This window comes from Curcuma longa, chromosome 9 (assembly GCF_044706935.1).
Source record: "Curcuma longa cultivar G26 ecotype Majalengka, Jawa Barat chromosome 9, ITB_CL_G26_1.1, whole genome shotgun sequence".
Taxonomy (NCBI): domain Eukaryota; kingdom Viridiplantae; phylum Streptophyta; class Magnoliopsida; order Zingiberales; family Zingiberaceae; genus Curcuma; species Curcuma longa.
Genome location: NC_133869.1, coordinates 8,444,303 through 8,463,998, shown reverse-complemented (window position 1 = coordinate 8,463,998; position 19,696 = coordinate 8,444,303). Strand labels below are relative to the sequence as shown.

General features: G+C 33.9%; 1 protein-coding gene across 1 annotated transcript; it reads left to right on the top strand.

Moving 5' to 3' along the window:
- The first annotated feature begins 136 nt into the window (after positions 1 to 136).
- LOC141835168 (epimerase family protein SDR39U1 homolog, chloroplastic) lies at positions 137 to 17,174 on the top strand. The gene is made up of 13 exons (XM_074722599.1): positions 137 to 261; positions 346 to 405; positions 779 to 854; positions 1,975 to 2,034; positions 5,464 to 5,582; positions 10,604 to 10,648; positions 10,785 to 10,863; positions 12,250 to 12,311; positions 12,650 to 12,752; positions 14,364 to 14,424; positions 15,102 to 15,172; positions 16,719 to 16,858; positions 16,934 to 17,174. The coding sequence occupies exons 1-13, from the start codon at positions 172 to 174 to the stop codon at positions 17,039 to 17,041; spliced, it is 1,074 nt and encodes a 357-aa protein (XP_074578700.1). The 5' UTR covers positions 137 to 171; the 3' UTR covers positions 17,042 to 17,174.
- Positions 17,175 to 19,696: the final 2,522 nt, after the last annotated feature.

Sequence of the window (19,696 nt, the reverse complement as noted above, 5' to 3'; positions counted from 1 at the left end):
AGGGCAAGCGGGGTTTCCACAAGTGGCGTTGAACCGTGGCTTCGCAGCCACCACAGGCAACTCATCGCTTCCTCAGCTTTCTTTCTTTATCCCATCCTGTGCCCCGCCTTCCGCTTTCCTTCCATCACATTCCATTCCTCCATCTCACATCCTCCTTCTCCGACTACTACAATGGAATTGAGCTGGGCGACGACGCTCTCTCGAGCCACCTCCACAATCGCCCCTTCCCTCCTACCCTTCCCCCACTCGCTCTTCCCCCCAGTGAGCATCTCCGCGGGCTCCTATTTACTTGCTTTTCCTTCTCTTTGTCCTTTCTCTTATTATTAAAAATGCCTGTGACTGCAGCAGCGCGATTTCAAGAAATGCAGAGTCTTTTGTCTTTCTACCAGCCATTCTGAATCAAAGGTTGTTTCCCCCTTTTTACTGCCCTTCATCTTATTTTGGGGGTGTACTTTGTCTCTTTGGCACTATTTTTCATACATAGATATTTGTTCTGTGAATTGGGATTGTAGGTGTCCTTTTCGCATCATGCCGGCGCGGAAACTAGTTTTATATTTTTCTTTTCTACTTGTTTACTTTATGTCTCTGTGTTCCTCTAGTTGAAGTAAGCCGTTTCTAATTAGCTTGATCCTCTTGGAATTGGAAGGACGTTCAGCGTCAATCTACCAATTTCTAAACTTGGGCCTCCTGTAGATTTGGCTTTGATCATAGATTACTCTTCTTTGACTTAATGAAATTTTGATTTGTTCTCATGTTTTTCATCTTATTAATTTCGCAGGACGGCAGGATGATAGTGTCAATTACGGGAGCTACTGGCTTTATTGGTCGAAGATTGATCCAAAAGTTACTTTCAGGTTTCGACCTCAGGCTTAGTATACTTAAACTTTTAACATTTATGAATATGATTTTTCTACATTTTTGTTGATATGAATTGGTAATGTCATTGAGTCTTACTATTCACTGAAAAAACCGCTTCACTAGAGATATCACCCTTTATAGCATGATTTATTTTACTTGAAAACAACATACAACTCGCTAGTCAAAATACTGAGTGTAAATATATTCTTCTGCTCCATAGTATTCATGAATTAGTTAAGCCTTTAAGGTATATTTTTTTGCATGGACTTTCCTTCAACAAAGGCATAAGCTTCCCAGGATCAGTCCTAGAGCCAGTCTTTTATGTAAACACATACCTAATAGTCACTGCTAATATTAGCAGGTCTATGCTCTAAAAGGAAAACCTACATCAGATATAATGTTCAAGAAAACCATTGAATATATTATTTAGCATGACTTTTTAAGGGAATTTCCTAAATTACACTTGACAGATTTAGTTGCATATCTTAAGAGAATACCTGTTCGTCACTGCAATACTGGACTTCTATGTTTTTAATCAAAATGGAACAATCATTTTAAATTATTTACAGGAAAAACTAGAAAATTTCTGTCTGAAAAGTTTCTTTACCATGTTGAAGAGAGCCCGGTGCAACAGTAGACAAGTCATATTGCAAACTACTATTATTTGGATTTGCATTACAGTATTGTAGTTCAGAAAATCATTACAGGACACTTGATGTCAATCAAATATGGTAAATTTGACGAGTCATTTTTTTTCTTCTGCTGGTTCAGTTTGATAGTTGAACTATTTTCTTAATGTTGAATTATGATGAAGTATTTTGTACAAATTCAGTCTTTTCTCAATCCAAGAAAATAACATTTTTAAAAATATTGTGAATTGTAGTTAAAGGAGTTAACCTTCTGAATAACCCTCTTATGAAAATGTGATTTGTTTTTTCTTGCGTTAGGTTATTAAATTCTTGAAGTTTGAATTGAATCATACACAAAAGAGGCTAAGATGCACCAATGCTCTACAAACCACAATACTCCAAAACATTTATTTCTAGCAATATATATGTATACAGATATAGGTATTATATGAAGAAACTTAAGTAACATTTGCGATCCTCTGTGCAGACAATTACAAAGTTTGTGTTCTGACACGATCTAGAGCAAAGGCACAATTAGTTTTTCCGGGTAAGAAGGTAATGTATATTTTCTTTGTCCAAGTTGAAATCTGAAGAAGAAACCTGAACTGACCATGAAGTTTTTAATTTCTAGTTGACAAATGCTTGAGATAGCTTGTTGCACATTCCAATTTGAGCTTCATTTAAAGAGCACCATATGCAGTTGTTTGTTCAATTATCCATTAGTTTTCCTTTTGCTTCTCTTTTGTCTCTTGGCCTTTAGGGATGAATCTGTGGTTACTAGCACTTGAATAGATTAGATCTTGACTACATATTGCTGTGCATGTTTCAACATAGGTATCTATCTTTCTTAATGTGACTTCTTCCCACTTTACATTATTTATTAGCCTTTTGAAAATCATGCAAGTCTTAAAATATGAATATTCTCGATTGTTTCATTCTACATTCACAAAGCTAAAACAAGTATTTGGTTTGTATTTGTCTGTATCATAGTAAATCCCACATTCACAACTACATCGAAGTAATAATTCTTTGGACAATTTTTTCCTCCTAATACTGGGTGTTCTAGTGCCATGCATGATATACAATACTGAGCCGTGTCAGTTGGCATGGGTGATTTACCATTCTGGCCATCGATCGACATGACATGGGTTTGCTCCCATACATCTTACTTTGTGACAAATAACACATCAACTCACAACCTTCTCAATATTTTGCACAAGCTTAGGCCAATAGAATCTCTCTTGCACCAGAATCAATGTTTTGTCCCTAACAAAATGTCCAACAAGTCCTCCACCATGAGCCTCCTGAATTATAGCCTTGCTAGGTGAGCAATTTGGAATACAAAGTTGTTTAGCCTTGAAAAGATAGCCATCATGAATAAAGAATTGGTTCTTTGGCCCACTTAAACAAGCTTTCCATAGGTTGCCAAAATTAGAATCATCTTCATAAAGTGTTTTAATAATCTCAAACCCAACTACCATAGATCTCATAACACTCCGCAAAGCATGCCTCCTAGTCAATGCATTTGCCACCTTATTCAATTGACCATATTTATGTTTAAGCAAAAATTGAAAAATTTAGGAAATTCTACCCATTTTCCAAACACTTAGCTTGTGTTGATTGTTGAGGTACCTCAATGCTTCAGTGTGGATAGAACACCAACTCATTAGGCAACAAGTAGTGACTCCAATAACTAAGAGCTCGAATGATGACATAGAATTCTTTGTCATAAGTGGAATACTTCCTCTTTGCATCATTTAAATTTTCACTAAAGAAAGTGATGGATCTTCCTTCTTGACTGAGAACAGCTCCAACTCCCACATTGGATGCCTCACAATCTAATTCAAACTCTTTGCTGAAGTCTGGAAGTGTCAAAATAGGAGTTGTTGTCATCTTCTTCTTAATGGATTCAAAGATTTCTTGATCCTCCTTAGTCCATTTGAAAGTCCCTCCTTCAAGGCATTTGGTGATAGGAGCTACGAGACCATACCATGTTAGCTCCTTACATCATTAATAGTTTTAGGAATTGGCCAACTCTCTCTGGTTTCCACCTTGCTAGGATTTATCTTGATGCTTTCACTAGAAACCATATAACCTAAGAAAACTAGGTTATTCGTAAAGAAATGACACTTTTGTAAGTTAGCAAATGATCATTGCTCCCTCAAGATTTGAAAAGCATTTCTAAGATACTCTATGTTCTTGTAGCCACACCTCTTCATTTTTTTGAATCATATTAAGGCTCCTCCGAATCACTAAATCCTTTCTATCTGCATGTTCAGTGAATTCTGCGAGTTTCTCTCATCTTCTTGGTTCACTTCCTCCTCTTCTTCAATCACATTTTCTCTAATGGTGACTTCCCTTTGGTTGGGACAATTAGAAGCGATGTGTCCATACCATTGACATTTATAACACTTTCGAGTGGAATTGGAATTGCTAGAGGGCCTTTGCACCGTTCCCCCATCCTTGACTTCATTCTTGCTAATAGTTGTACCTTTGTCAAATGGTTTGTTGGAGCTACAGTCAATACTCCCTTGGTTAGAAGAACTTACTCTAGGTGATGTTTTTGATGAATATTTTCCACATTGTTGTTCAATGGTGACATCAAGTTTTCTAACATCATTGAAAGTCCAATATGATTGCAATTTATTTATATCTGCAAGCTCCCTTTTTAACCCTCCCAAGGACCGTGCAATAGTTTGCTCTTTAGGGTTCTTTGATTTCACATCTGAGCATCAAATACTCAAATCCTCTTGTATACTCTTCCACAGGCAGGTTGTATTGTTTGAAATTATATAACATAATATAGTTAGGCCTCCTTTCTTCTCTACTCCTTTCACTCTCTAGATTTTCGCACCAAAGTGAAGCATAGCCCTTCAGTTTGATAGCGACCAATTTCACCTTCCTTTCCTTCGAAAACTTCTTGAATTCAAAAATTCTTTCAACAGTAGATAACCAATCAATAAAAGCATTACCTTGCATCTTGCCATCAAATTCTGGAAGTTCAACCTTCATATCACCTTTATGTCTTCTTGGCAGTCTTCTTTGCCTTCTGTGGTCTTGCTTCTCATCACTAGAATCATTATTAATGCCAAAAGGATTTTGATCTTCCACTTCCTTGCATGCTTCACATTGCTTTCTTCTCGGTTAGCCATGATTTGTTATTGCTTCAATGTCTTTGCAACACCTCAACCATTCTCCTTAATTCTGCAATTTCTGAGTCTCGCTCGAAGTCATTCGGAACATGAACTTCTGAAGGAATATGGTCTCCATGCCTCGCCATGATGAATGCACGAACTTGAAGCGTTGAGACCAAGGGATCTGATATCAAATGATACTGGTCCAGGTATCTGAAACAGTATGATCGCGATAAGTAACACCACCTCAAGGATAAAAATTTGGATTTAGCTCACCACTCAAAGAAATCCTCCCAAGAGATAAGAAACTAAGAGACAAACACAAATATATATATATTTTATATATAACTCAAAGATTGCTTTCTTTTTCTTTCAAAATTCATCCCCCTTTGTATACTTGGAACATCCCTCCAATTATAGGACTTGATGCACCTTTCATGCAACAACTAGAGTTCCAAGACAACACAAAATATAACACACTTAAAGACAATTACAACTACCAGCACCATGCAAATTCAATTTCTAACAAACACCATGCAAAGATACAACTACCAACACACACCATGCAAAAATACAACCACCAACACACCATACTTAACACTCTTTTGACTACATGGTCAATTGAAACATTAAAGTAAATAGTGGGTTGGTCAAAAACTAAGTTTTGGGCTTTGAGTACTTCTTGAACCATTAATCCAAAATTTGATTCCATTGGGCTCTTGTTGGCTGAATTCTCAGTAGGCTTGGATGACCCAAGTGCATCAACATCCAAGTTCACAATTATTTCTCCATACAAAACAGATACATGGTTCTGTAATATAATGTCTTGTTACTACATGCAGTGAATAATTTTCCTGAAATTGTGATTGCTGAAGAAGCGGAGTGGAAACATTGCATCCACGGTTCAAATGCTGTTGTTAACTTGGCTGGACTACCCATAAGTACAAGATGGTCACCTGAGGTTGGTTTGTTTTAGTATCTTATACTTTTAATTTCCTATTCCATTATACAAGATGAATCTCTCCCGTCTTTCATATATCCCATTTTTCAAATACAACATCTATATAAAATAACAAGTCAAAGTTAGTACATAAATTTGTATGGGATTATTCTTCATCATTTTTTTTGACATTGTATACCATAATGTGTTATTCTGTGGATGTTGCAAAGAATGTCATTTGTCTACTGAAAGTGGTTTGTTTGGGGGAAACAAGGAAGGTTTACAACGTAGTGGATTTTTTAAATGACGCCTCAATGTTTTTTTTTTACGTAATGCACAAAGCCCCTTGATTGATACTCAAGGAAGATCTTTCATGTTGAAGACTAGTTTGTAATATTGTAAATATAGGTCTTATTTGTAAAATTCCAATTATAATTGATATAGGTAGATGGGGTTACGTAGGAAAACACACCCAAAACATTCATCATACATAGTATCGAAGATATTGTTACTTGATTCTCTACTTCTCCTTCGGTTACCAGAATCTGTGCACAGAGCTCTATGGTGGAGTTTCTCTGTTTTCAAGTTCCTATATAGGTAATTTGAATTGCTCCCCCTCCTCCTTTTGATTCCTATTCTTCAAATATATGAGCATACCGTGGGAGCCTTTTCTTGTGAACTAGGAGGCCAACTCTGACTTCAATTCTTTATGGCTGCTGGCTGAATTATTCAGAATGGATATCCATATTTAGATCAGATTTTTTCATGTTGGTGCCTTTTCCTATGAGCTAGGAAGAGGACTGTCACTTTAATTCTTTGTGGATGCTGGCTTCATTGTTGTCAAAATGAGCATCAATATTAGGATCAGATTGTTAAAAAAAAAGTATCAACTGCATTAAATATTAAATTGGTAGACCTAATGAAATTGAAATCATTGGGAAAAGGAAAAAAGTGAAAAACTAATTAATTTGATATAAAAGTTAAGAAATGAGGTAAGGAGAAATTGTCTCATGAAATAACATAGTAACATAATGTAAATAATGAATAGTAGATTTAATTAATTAGAGGGAGACATATTATTAGTGACTTTATATTATCGTTATTTTCTGGTTAACAATTTTATGTTATATTTGTTATCATATAACACCACTAATGCCACTCTATGTGGAACTTTCTCCCAATTGACCATTGACCTTTAAGCATCATTATTTTATTTATTATTTATTCTTTTTAATATTTTATTTTAGAACCTTATAATTTAATATTTACTAGATAACATATATGAAGATTTTTTTTAAAACAATTCTTTTTGATTTGGCTATCAATACATTTTATAGAAAATTTCTTTTTTATGATGAATTGATTGGTTATTTTGTTTTTTTATATGAATAAAATTTTTTTATTCGTCTTTTTAATTGTACTGTTTTGATTGATTACTTTTCTCTTTTTTTTTCACTATTAATAATACTAATTGAGATTATTTTCTCTGAGATAAATTACATGCATACTTTCCATTTTTCCATTCTTTCATTCCAATCTTCTTTATTTTCTTATACCTTGATTTAGAGTTAAATATTCCTGATTTTGTATAATTGTACTTTTTCTTGGCCTTAATAAACGACACTATGAGATTGAAGTAGAGACTTAAAATATGTTAGGGTTGTTTGAGTAATTGAGGTTGTACTTCAATTGAATAAACCTTCCATGGAGAAGGAACATAAATTGTAATAAGTGTTTGAATTATTATTAGGAGTATTGGAGGAAACCTTATAATGTAGAAAGGAAAAAAAAAAGTGGTAGCACAATCTACTTTTGAATATAATATAGGTCAGTAACATATACAATGTAAGATGATTGTTGATAATCGTTCTTTAAAACCTCGATTAACATTATAAGCCAGTTTTAGCATTATGACAATCAAATAATTATCTAAATTACAAATAAACTTGTAGTCTATGAATGCAAGGTAGACTGTTACTTCAATTGACATAGACATGGGAGGCAGTCCACTCGGATTCCCCTCTGATCAAACAACTGCTATAAAGACGGTTTCTTATATTATTAGTTGTTGGGTCCCCGAAGGCTCCTGGATAGAGACTGACAGATTGGTTCGATCATGATGGAGGGGTAGCACGGACATATGATTTTTTAGGCATGATAGTCCTAAGAAGCCATGAGCCCGGATAGTGTGGAAGACTCACTTACAACCAAGTGATGTAGTCACCTTCTGGATGTTGGCATAGAGGCGACTTCCCACTAGAGACAAAAAGGATTACTTAGAAGATCAACAATGGACTTTCTATGGCTAGATACTAGAGACTCAAGAGCACCTATTCTTCAAGTGCCCTCCTATTGCGATATCATGGAGGAGGATTAGAGACTCTTCATATGCGATCGGAGATGTCCACCTACTGATAGATATTGAGTCTTTGGAAGACATTACTGTGGGAGCCAGATGCTGACAAAGGTTCACCATTTTGCCTTGTCATCTATGATTCATTTTGTATGGAAGGATCGAAATAGAAGTTTCTTTAGTGAGGGACAATTAGATATTGAAAGGATCTTCAACTGTGTGCAATATATCGGTCGCTAGGTGTTTTCTTTGATATGATGCTTCGTCAGACATGAGGAACTCCTAAAGACCGGTTTTTGTACTCAGATTCATGCTATAAAATTTTACTGATCCAAAAAAGGTAGACTGTCACTTCAAGTGCAATGTGATTACTTCCAAGATTAACACCCTATACTCTCTTTAGAAGATCAAATTGCATTTATCTTTACCCAGCTTCTCTCAATAGCTTGATTTGTATTTCTGTGCAACAAGCTCTACAGACATGATAAACATTTATGCTCAACCATTAGATAGAGTGTTTGAAAGAATCAATGCAAATAACATATTTTTATATTTATTTATATTTACCTAGTTTAGTTTCCTAATTTTAAGATTGGTTATTTATTTTGGAGTATATAAATACATATATTGCCATCCCATTTATTTTCTTTTAAGAATCAAGCCTGTGATAGTTCTGAGTGGGAATTCTATCAATTAGGATAACATTCTCAGTCCTCGTTTCCTAGTTTAGACTTCTATGATATTTGGACTCTTAGTCATGTCTCTTCTGAACTAATGATCCTACTAGTTCATATTAGATTATGTCCTAAGAGAAAATTTGATTTATTAAAAAAGCAAAAAAAATTAGAATATAGTGGTCAGATCAAGAGCAAGGCAAAATATGTTGTACAATTTTTGCCACATGCGAACTTGTCTAGCTCAATGAATTAGTGACTAATATGCATTGTAAAAATCATACATACACATTGTCTCTAATTCAATATTCATGAGAGAACAAAAAACATATAGGCAAGGATTAAAATTTCATGTCGAGCCGGTCGAACAGGCGAAACATTTCGTTCTGCCCGCCAACCAACCGGCACGACCCGACACCAGCCCAGCTGCCGGAGTAGTCGCACGACCCCAACGACTGCGCCGGAGTGGTCGTCCGACCCCACGGCCGCGTCCGGAGGGATCGCGCGACCCCGCGGCCGCGTCGGAGGGGTCGTGCAACCACGGCGGCCTCACCGAAGGGGTCGCGCGAACCCCACGGCCTCACCGGAGGAGTCGCGCGACCCCTCCGACGCGGCCGCGAGGTCCCGTGATCGCGCGACCTTGCGTCCGTGCGTGCCGAGATCGTCGCGTCGGAGAAAAGATTGGGTTTTTTAGTTAAAACATTAACTTTGATTAACTTAATTAAACCTTAATAAAATTATTTAATTATTTATATATTTTATTTAAATTCTAATAATTAATTATTTTTATTTATCTCTTAATTAGATTATTATTTTTTAATGAATCTCATCAACCCCTAACCTAAATAAATAATCAACCCTAACCTAAATAAATAATCAAATTTATTTCCTAAAATTCTAATTAAATTATCCCATTAATATATATAAAAATTTATTTAAAATTCTAATAAAATTTTATATATTCCTAAAACCCTCCACAAGAGTCGCGGTATTGCGACGACCTCCATGGGCTATTACAGCGGCAATTTTTTTAATTTAGTTAATTTTTTTATTTTTTAAATATGTATTTTTTTAAAAATAAACTATTATTAATAGTTACAAAATATTAAAAATTATTTCAAAATTTTTAAATAATTTTAAAAATTAATAAATATTTTATAAAATAATTTATTTTTAAAAATAATTTTAAAATTAAATATAAATTTAAAATAATCTAAAATTTTAAAGAAAATATAATTCTTAAACATTTCAAATAAATTTTTTAAAATTAAAAGTTTACAAATACATTCAAAAAAATAATTTAAGATTTTCAAATAATTTTATAATTATTTTTAACCTTTCAAATGATTTTACAATTTTAAATTTAAATTTAAATTTTAAAAATTATTTTTTAAAAATAATTTTTATAATAATTTAATAAGTATTATCTTATGAGAAAAGATTGAAATATAAATTCAACATTTCAACATATAAAATATATTTAATAATCAAATATTAATAAAATTAATATACATTTATATTTAAAATTTAAAAAATACCGAAACTATATCGGCATGGCATGATACGATACCGAAACCATATCGTTCTGATCCAGGATGGAAATCTCGGCACGGATCGAGATTTTAGACCTTGCATATAAGTCAATTGCCACTTTGTTAGATAAAATGTGCATCCTAAGGAGATCATTTCATGATTTGAAGGTTCCAATGATTACTAACAGACTTACTGAGTTGTCTTAGTATTGAACATATCTATAATAACTTGAGGTTTTATGAAATTCTTGAGTCATCTTACGGTGAAGGATTGTGGAAATTTTGAAATATTGAAGATATAGACACATTTGACATAGGCAGGTGGGGTGACCTTCCCTACCTAGGGAGAAGGGACCTAAAACTTTTCCAGCGACACTTTAGATCCTAGTTAAACATTGCTTAACAATAGCAGTTTAATTTGTTCTGCAGTTCAAATGCTTCATTTCAAATGTTAATTCTGTGGCATTCTTTTTATGCATACAGATAAAGAAGGAGATCAAACATAGCCGCCTAAATACGACCTCAAAGGTTCTTGATCCTTTAATTGCTGACAGAAATTCTGCAACCACATACCTTCAATGGTTATTTAAGTGATGGATGCTCAACTACATCTCCCTCCATTTTAATTGACTGATGATCCTATTATTGAATTTGTATGCTAAAGGTTGTAGATTTAATAAATAATGCAAGCACGGACCTGAGGCCTTCAGTTTTGGTCAGTGCAACAGCAATTGGTTATTATGGTATGCAGTTAGTAAATTTTTGTCTTCAATATTTCCTTTTGGCTTGTACTCTTTTTCCAGTGAACTTTACATGCTTCCATGTACATGACAATTTGATTGAAGACTAACAAACTATAACCATATGTGGGGGGTTTTATTGACTTTGTTCCCTATTCCCTTTCAATTTGCATAAGTTCTTTTGTCATGTTATAGAGGTTATGCTTCTTTTTGTAATATCCGTCAATTACCAATGTTTGTGGAATTGCATTCTGTGGAATATTTTTGAAGAATTCTGTAGCTATAAGCAAAAATTATGTTTATATGTAATGTTTGATTTGTGCCAAAATATAAGATGCTTCCAGAGGCAAAGAAAGTGGCAATCTTGACGACTTTTTATAACTTTATACTCAAGAATGGTTACCTGGTACAACATTGGATAGTCTTCTTTTATTCACAACTCTTTCAAATTCATCATGGACAGAGTTGATTAGATATTGTCCATCTCTTCCAAAATATCTCCTTTTAGAGTTGTGTTAAGCTTTCACTTTGTCATTTTCCGTTTTTAGATGTGAGAACTCTAATCTCAATTTGGTTTTGAACACTTTTATTACCTTTGTTGATTGCTACTTCAAAATATATTAGTCTTTCAATTTTTTTTCTCAAATAGAAGTCAAAATATTACTCCAATTCCTCTCTTGTATCTTGCCCTTATATATTGGATAATATCAGCTTTGTTCAGTCTCTTTCCAATAGTCTCATAATCACAAGATTTGTCATTTGAATACAGTACAAATTTGGTCTTCTCAACTTTACACACATGTAATGTCATATCTCACAGTTATTGTTAAACTTGTAGCATTCAAAAATTGCCCTTCATACATTTTCATAAAGGCAGGTCTTGCACCTTCCAGTACTTCTATAGGCATCCAGATTGTAACGGTTCAGGGTTTCAGATTGTAGTTTGTGCATTTCATATCTTACTATCCAAACGTTTGTATCATTTTCTTGTTCTTGTTGTTTTGTAATAGGGTGACAAGAATTTCCTAGTATACCTATAATTTAGTGCAAAGAACACATGGTGGGGTCCTTGATTTATGAATAATTTCTTCATGGGATAAAGGATTTGCACAAAAGTCCCAAAACTAATCCATAATATTATTAGTAAGCTATTATTCAGAAGTTTATGCCCATTGAGCTGTAGCTACTTGATTTCTTATTCTCATAGTACATCCCTACATTAAAAGGACAACAATTAGTAGACTTGCATCAATGGCTTACAAAACTCAAAATGTTGTATTTATTCTGTTCTTAAAAAGAAAACCATAAATGCACATATTCTTTTATCAAGCTTTATTGTGTGCTTCTTATTCGTTACATTTTGCTTATTGTTCCTTGGCACACTTTCAGGTACAAGTGAGACTAGAGTTTGTGATGAGAACAGTCCTTCTGGCAATGATTACCTATCAGAGGTGACAAATATAATATTATGTTGCAACCTTTTCTTTCATGTTTTGGACATACTTTGAATATTTTTTATTGAGAAATGTCTCCCTTTACCTTGAAGCTTTACTCTTCTAAATTGTAGTACAACTTAATTCAAGATATAATCTTCGACTGTAGTATCCCTTTGTTTGTTTTGTATTCACCATAGTGCATGCAACTCAACATGCACATTAGTCTGGTTTTCCTATATCCAGTTGCTGGATAGCTCATCATAGTCGAATTATTTTTTCTTAACCATTTGTTTGTATCCAAGCTTCGCCTGTAGTGCTAATCTTGAGATTTCATATGCTTTGGTCATTTTCAGGTTTGTAGAGAATGGGAAGCAAAAGCACTTGAAGTAGATAATGGTGTTAGATTGGTACTCATTCGTATTGGCGTGGTTCTTGGAAAAGATGGTGGTGCCCTGGGTCTGTTTTATTGATAAAAAAGGAACCCCTTATCTTTTTCACTTCCTTTTACTTATATCTGCCATACAATTGTGACATTTCTATAGTGCTTACCAATACAAAGCTTTTACCATCTAACTTTTGTTTCTATCAGAATAATTTTTTCCATTGTAACCCAAATCCCAATGTTGAAGTTATTTATATGAATTTTAAGTAAATTTTCAAAGTAGATGTTTTGAGTTTTATAAGCATAGGCCTCTCATCATCATTATAGATTTGGTCCTAATTATTTGGGATTCATTGCATGAATTTCTTCTGTCATATGGATTTTATCCATTATGTGAGTGAGTAATCAGGGAATATGTTTTTTTTAAATGTCTTTTTTCTTCTAAAAAGACTCCCTAACCCTCATATATATGATATGTTTTTTATCTTAATAAATTCTTGTGAGGTTTCTTATCTTTATGAGAATTCTTATTTTGCTCGATGAGATAGTTACCCCATGCCACATCACTACCCTTTGATTGGAACTTTAGAATTCAGTTTCCATTTTGCGATTCCAGTTCAAACCTATCAATTTCAAGCCATGATCTGCAACTTAAAATTTCAATTTATGCCTTACAAATTTTTACTAGTCCTGACAACTTCAATTCACGCTGTATAATTTAAGTTCATACCTTATAATGTAGTTGGTGCCTTGAAATTTCAACATGCTCCTCAACTTCAACTTGTGCCCTAGAATTCCATTTACATCTTGCAATTCTAGTTTCCACCTTGTAGTTTCAATTCATTTTGCAACTTAAAATGTCCTTGCAATTTTTACTGAGCCATGCAACTTTAATCCAAAGCCCTAGATTTCTAGTTCATATTCATACTGTCTAATTTCAATTCTTTGCTTGCAACTTCAACTTACCCTTGTGACGTTAACTTGTACACTGAAATTTCTTTCCAAATCTTTCAACTTTGGTTTATTCCTTGCATTTTCAACTCATCCAGAAAAAAATATTTTAGAGCTTTCTTTTCTTATTCATGTGCTACAATTTCAAATTATTCGTGCAACTTCAACTCATACCCTCACAGTTCTGCTATTGTTGGCAAGGTAAGGCTGCGTAATCCAGCAATTTTATTTCATCTTCTCCAATTTAAACTCATACCATTACAATTCTAGTTCTTAGCTTGTAATTCTTGTTTAACTTATGCTTAAAAATCCATATACATACACTTAGTAAAAGTGCAAACAAATATCTTTTCATATTTGGGCTGGCTTAATTCATTTCCTTGGATATGGTATCTCATTTCCATGAGAATACTAGACAGAGAAAAGGAAAATGAACATGTTAACTAATCATATCATTGCTTATATGGACAATTCTTTTTATGCTTTCTTGCTTTAAACAGGGAAGGACATTTATTAGCAATTGTGAATAATATTTTGCAGTCCAGTAGCTTCCATATTTTTGACCTCTCTATTGACAAATCTAAATAATGGCAATTTTAACTTGTTTTGGCTTTTGCTAGTTTATACTATTGTAGTTTTGTAGTTTATCCCATTATACCTAAAGTGTTAGGATCCCATAGGTTATTGTTTGCAAATGTGATGAGATTCAGACAATTTATTTGAATTTCATGCAGCTAAAATGATCCCCCTCTTCATGATGTTTGCTGGGGGACCCTTGGGCAGTGGAAGACAATGGTAAACATCTTGTTTATGTTGCACCTATAGCTCTGCTTCTGGAACAATCTTATATTTCATTAAGGACTTCTTTCAGTTTAAAGATAATTATCAACATCATGAATGTCAATCTTGCATATTTTTTTTTCTTTTACTGGGACAAAGATCAGCAATACCAACCTGTGCCTAGCTTCTTATGCATTGCTGGTGTTGTAAAGCACAATGCATTATTCATTTGGGCACAGTTAGTCTTACTGCAGTGCCCATGTATTTTACCAGGTCAGGCTACCAAGCATTATATAAGGCTGCAGCATGTGCTGGCATTAACCCACGAGCTGCAAAACTAAGGAATCATATTTGGCAAATGACACCATCTATTTTATTGGCTTTGTTTGAAAGTTTATCCCTGCTAAATGTAGAAGCAAACAAATAAATCAATTAAGATTATCTTCTATATATCCTAGGTTTTATGGTTTAAAATCTTGCACAAAAGTTAGTTGAGTCTCTTCAATCTTGTACATCATTCCATTTCCTTTTGCTTTAGATAGAAATATTGTTATAAAGAGAAATAATATATTTGGTCCATTTTGTATTTTCTTAATCGCAACTATTAGTGAACCAAAGATGGAAAATGTTTTTCTGTGCAAATAATTGGCTTTAGAAGTTCTGTTGGAGAAGTAAAGTCTCCTGATTTGTAGGTTTTCTTGGATTCATCTGGATGATTTGGTGAACCTCATATATGAAGCTCTAAGAAATCCATCCTATAAAGGTAAATCATCTTGATCATCCAAACAAGCATGCTCATGCTTGGAAAAGCAGAGCATTTATCTTCTTTTGTTTTACAGTAAAAGTTAGTTAGTGTTATATTATGAATTTAGCTGTTTACCTTAATTAGTTTGACTCACAACATCACAAGTAACCTTTTTTCATGTTACATTCATTTAAAGATAGTCAGTAGTATGAACATACTATTGACTATCCTTTGATGTATAGAAACTTTTTTGTATAACTTGGATCTGTTAGTTCCAACAGATCATTACAAACAAAGAACTGTTAAAATAAATTTCAATTAGATCCCTCCAAATTTAATTGAACAAATTAATATTTAATTTATTTTAATTATTTTATTTTTAATCAAAAGAATTAACCTTGAATAGTTTCAATATTTTTTGCTTCAATCTACATGCATCAACATGTCATGTTGAGGATAACTCATCTTCTCATCAGGTTAGATATACAAATTAGATTAGTCTCCAGAAAGAAATCATCACTATCTAATATTATATAAGGCTTATTGACCCATGTTTAAATGAACATTTTGTGTTTGAGTAGTTAGTTGAGTGTATAAATTGACACGAGATGGATGGGTCAACTGGAAAGATTTTGACATGTAAGGATGCATAAAATATTTATAAAATTTGACAGAATATATTATAATATATAATATGTGCCTAGGTTGAAATAAGTTATCAAGAAAAATAAGTTTTAAGCTTGTTGGTCAACCGAACAACTTGGTTAGGTTGACCAAATAAGTTGTTTTTTTCAACCGAACTGATGGCTATCAATTATTAAAAGTGATGGTTATATAGTTCATTAATCGATTAATAGATCTGAAAGTGCATTGATCAACTAAATCATTTTGTGCTTGTACACAGTCACATTGTCTCTATTTAGAGAAAGTAAATCACTTTTCTTAAAATAATGATTGATATAGGTCTAAGCCTATTAAAATGGGCATCCTCTTTTTAAGGTATAATCGAAACCTAATATATAGAAGATATTGAAGATTATATTGATTGGTACAACATGACCTTTGTTGAACGAACACGATTTGTCAACAACAAAATCATTGGAGTTGCTAGAGAATTATAGAAAATGTGACCGCTCATACATGATAGGCACAAAATCCATTATACATTGGTGTGGAATGAAAAGAAATTGGGTGCCTTGGTACTTGGGTAAAGAAATTGTATAAAAAAATAGAATCTCTAAACCTAACACTTATGCAAAGCAACAACACAAGTTAGTCTCAAGCCTCAGAGAATTGTGGTATCTCTACTTCTTACAAAATTGTGACTCCATATTGTCTTTAACTAGTCAATAATAGAGAGTGATCTTCAGGAGATCCACATTATTATCCTTGTAAATAGTCAACAATAGAAGATGGTCATCAGTGGATTGCTTTTCTGCATCCTAATTAGATATAAAACAATTACTTATAGAGGATGTTTATTTTGTTATTTAATAATTTCTATTTAGATTAACATAGTTGGAACAGAATAAGGATTGTCATATGATTGCCTTGGAAATTGCAGGCATTATCAACGGAACAGCACCGAATCCTGTCAAATTGTCAGAAATGTGTGAGCAACTTGGTCGAGTTATTGGTCGTCCCTCCTGGCTACCGGTACCGGAGTTTGCCCTCAAAGCTGTCCTAGGTGAAGGTGCCTCTGTTGTAAGTATTCTACAATTTGTTTCCATTTCTTTCTACCCGTTATGGTATCAAGACTATGGTGCCTATCAATTCCAGGTTCTTGAAGGACAGAGAGTTCTCCCACTCAAAGCACAGGAATTAGGGTTCTCGTACAAGTATCCATATGTTAAAGATGCACTTCGAGCCATCATGAGAGAGTCTTAACTACGTGACTGTTCCTTCTAAGAATATCGTGTCCCTTTTTTCTTTTTGAAATTTAAGTTCCATTTAACATTAATCATCCAAGAAAAGCATGATTTTGTTGTAAGTTAAATAGTTGTGCTCTTGGTGTTGCTCATCTTTGGTCTATTGTGTTATATCCTTCAAGTAATAGATACAGAAAATAATGCAATTGATGTTATAGCAAAACTTTAGTAATACAGTTGGAGAAGGTTGTTGGAGGGAGTCACGCAAAGTAGTTTCTCAGCCTTGGGTTTCAAACAAGCTAATATGGAAGGATTCGTCATTGTGTTTTTGGAGATTACCATTCGATTCATTGTAACTATGAAGAGTACTTTCATATGAGTTTTGTTTTAATGGAGATATACGAAATGGTTGCATTCATTTCTTATATCCCTCACCAAATATACTTGATCTCAATTGTGAGGCATTTGTTATCACTCTTAGACCATCTTCATCCTGAAAATAAAATGGGGCAAGATTGTGTAGCCAGGTAATGCTATGTTTACTCTGAGTTGTTGACATAAGAAGGAAAGGAATAAAAGATGGAAAAAAAAAAGAAAAGGAAAGGAAAAGATGGGAAAGAAAGAGGAAAAAGAGAAAAAGGAAGGAAATCAGCGATTGTGACTTTGGTGAATTTGCGGTGGCCTAGGCGTGAGCAATCTCATCTCATGGTAGACTCGCAGAGCTGCGTCACCTTGTGGCCGTTGTGAGGTTGTTCGTGGCCACCGCAAGGTTGCTTACAGCCACCATGAGAGACCCGCGGCAATAGTGAGTCGCTTGCAGTAGCAGCTTGTTGCGAGTCGCTTGCAACGTAACTTAAAAGTAAGTCAAGTACTAGCTTTAAAAATAGGCTAAGTGATGCAATATAGCATAGCAACGTAACTTAAAGTAAGTAAAGTTAATTAAGCATGTAAGTATTAAAATAAGCTTAAAACTTTAACTTGCAATGAATAAATTTTTAATTATGTAAGACAATTAAGCAAGTAAGAAGGCAAGTAATTTAAAGTCAAAAACATAAGTAAACAAGTCAATGTAAGCATTTACTTTATCAAGTGAACATGTTTTGAATAAATATTTAATTCTGAAGATAATATTTTGGATAAAAAATGATTTATTTTGTCTCCCGACTCTCAAAAGCTTAAGTCCTACTTGATGATTAGACGAGAGTTGTTAAAAGAATACAAGGAATTAATGTAACTTTCAAAGGATAAGGTATTAGGTTTTGATATTGAAGGGACTACCAGTACATGAATGAGAAATGAAAGTAAACAATGTCACTTTCTAATGTAATAAGGGTAAAAAGGTAAACAAATTATGCGAGTTTTGATTCTCTTATACTGTAAGGGAATACATAGGCAACTTAAATAACTTCAAACTCCTTTTTTATTTTTCAAATTTATTTTTTTTAAAAATATTTTTAATAAATTAAAATATAAATAATAATCTTAATCGTCATGAGCTGTGAATCAAACCGTAATCAACAATTTTGAATCATGAACTATAAGTATCTTTGAAGATTAAGGTTAAGGATTGAAATTTTTTAAATTGGTGGTTTTGAAACAGTTAAATCATCGATTCCAAAATGTGATCGGGTCTTAGAGTAATGTTGAATGATTCTAGTGTACTGGTTGAGTGAGTTCAAAATTACTTGTCTTGCTCAGTGAGGAAATGAAGGATACTCTTCCTAATTTATTCAATGGCCTAAAATCCTATACATCAACTTTTTATTCCTTTGTAGAAATCTTTAATTTCTTTAGTTTAACTTGTTAGATGTTATAATGAGGATAATAACAAAGATTTTTAGAGTAAAAACTTGTGTAGTTGTGAGTTTATTTGATTAATTAACATCACACGAACCGTTAGCTACACAAAGAACGGGGTCAACCTTTGACGAATAATCATCAACCACACCCACCCATTTCCTTGCTTAATATAACCATCAATTCCATACCACTAATTCATCCTCCAAACTTACTTACTTCTTCCTATATAACCATCCCCATCTACCTCATCCCAACTCACCTCACCTCCTTTAATTAATCACAAAATTAAAGAAGCTAATTAATTCACACGTACAAGCTCCACAGCCTGACCCTTGTCACCCATGGGCAGCTGTGCGAGCAAACCAAAGGATATAAGCAGCAAGGGCAACGCCCCTGAGGACGACAATGCCCCCGTCATCGCCGACCTACCATTGGTAGCTCCCGTAGAGACCCATGATCAGGTAGATGCATGCATGTATCCAGCAAATTAAGGCAGGCATAATTAATATCTTCGATGACCATCTCATCTCTTTTTCCTTATAACTCTTATGTGTGTGTGTGTGTGACTTGATATATAGGTTCCCATAACAGAGAGCATGACTGAAGAGCAAATTGGTGTTAAGGAAGAAGGGGATGAGATAGGGCTAAGCCAGGACGATACAAAAGAGCCAAAGGTTGATGAGGTGAGTGATAGTAATAAAGAAGAGTCGACGATAGAGAAGGTCAGTGAGAGCCCATCGATCAAAGAGGAGACGATTGAGGAGGTGAAGGTCAATACCTAAGAGAAATCAAGCCAGAGTTGATCTTATACATACATATAAATATGCATGGAGTTAATTGTTTATTAATGCGATCACTCTTATTTGGTCAATTA

Bases quoted from the DNA above. Each gene is read 5' to 3' on its own strand.
- LOC141835168 (XM_074722599.1), top strand. From the start codon at position 172: ATGGAATTGAGCTGGGCGACGACGCTCTCTCGAGCCACCTCCACAATC. The intron at 12,753-14,363 runs GTCTGTTTTATT...AATTTCATGCAG, and splicing joins AAAAGATGGTGGTGCCCTGG to CTAAAATGATCCCCCTCTTC. The intron at 16,859-16,933 runs GTAAGTATTCTA...TATCAATTCCAG, and splicing joins TAGGTGAAGGTGCCTCTGTT to GTTCTTGAAGGACAGAGAGT.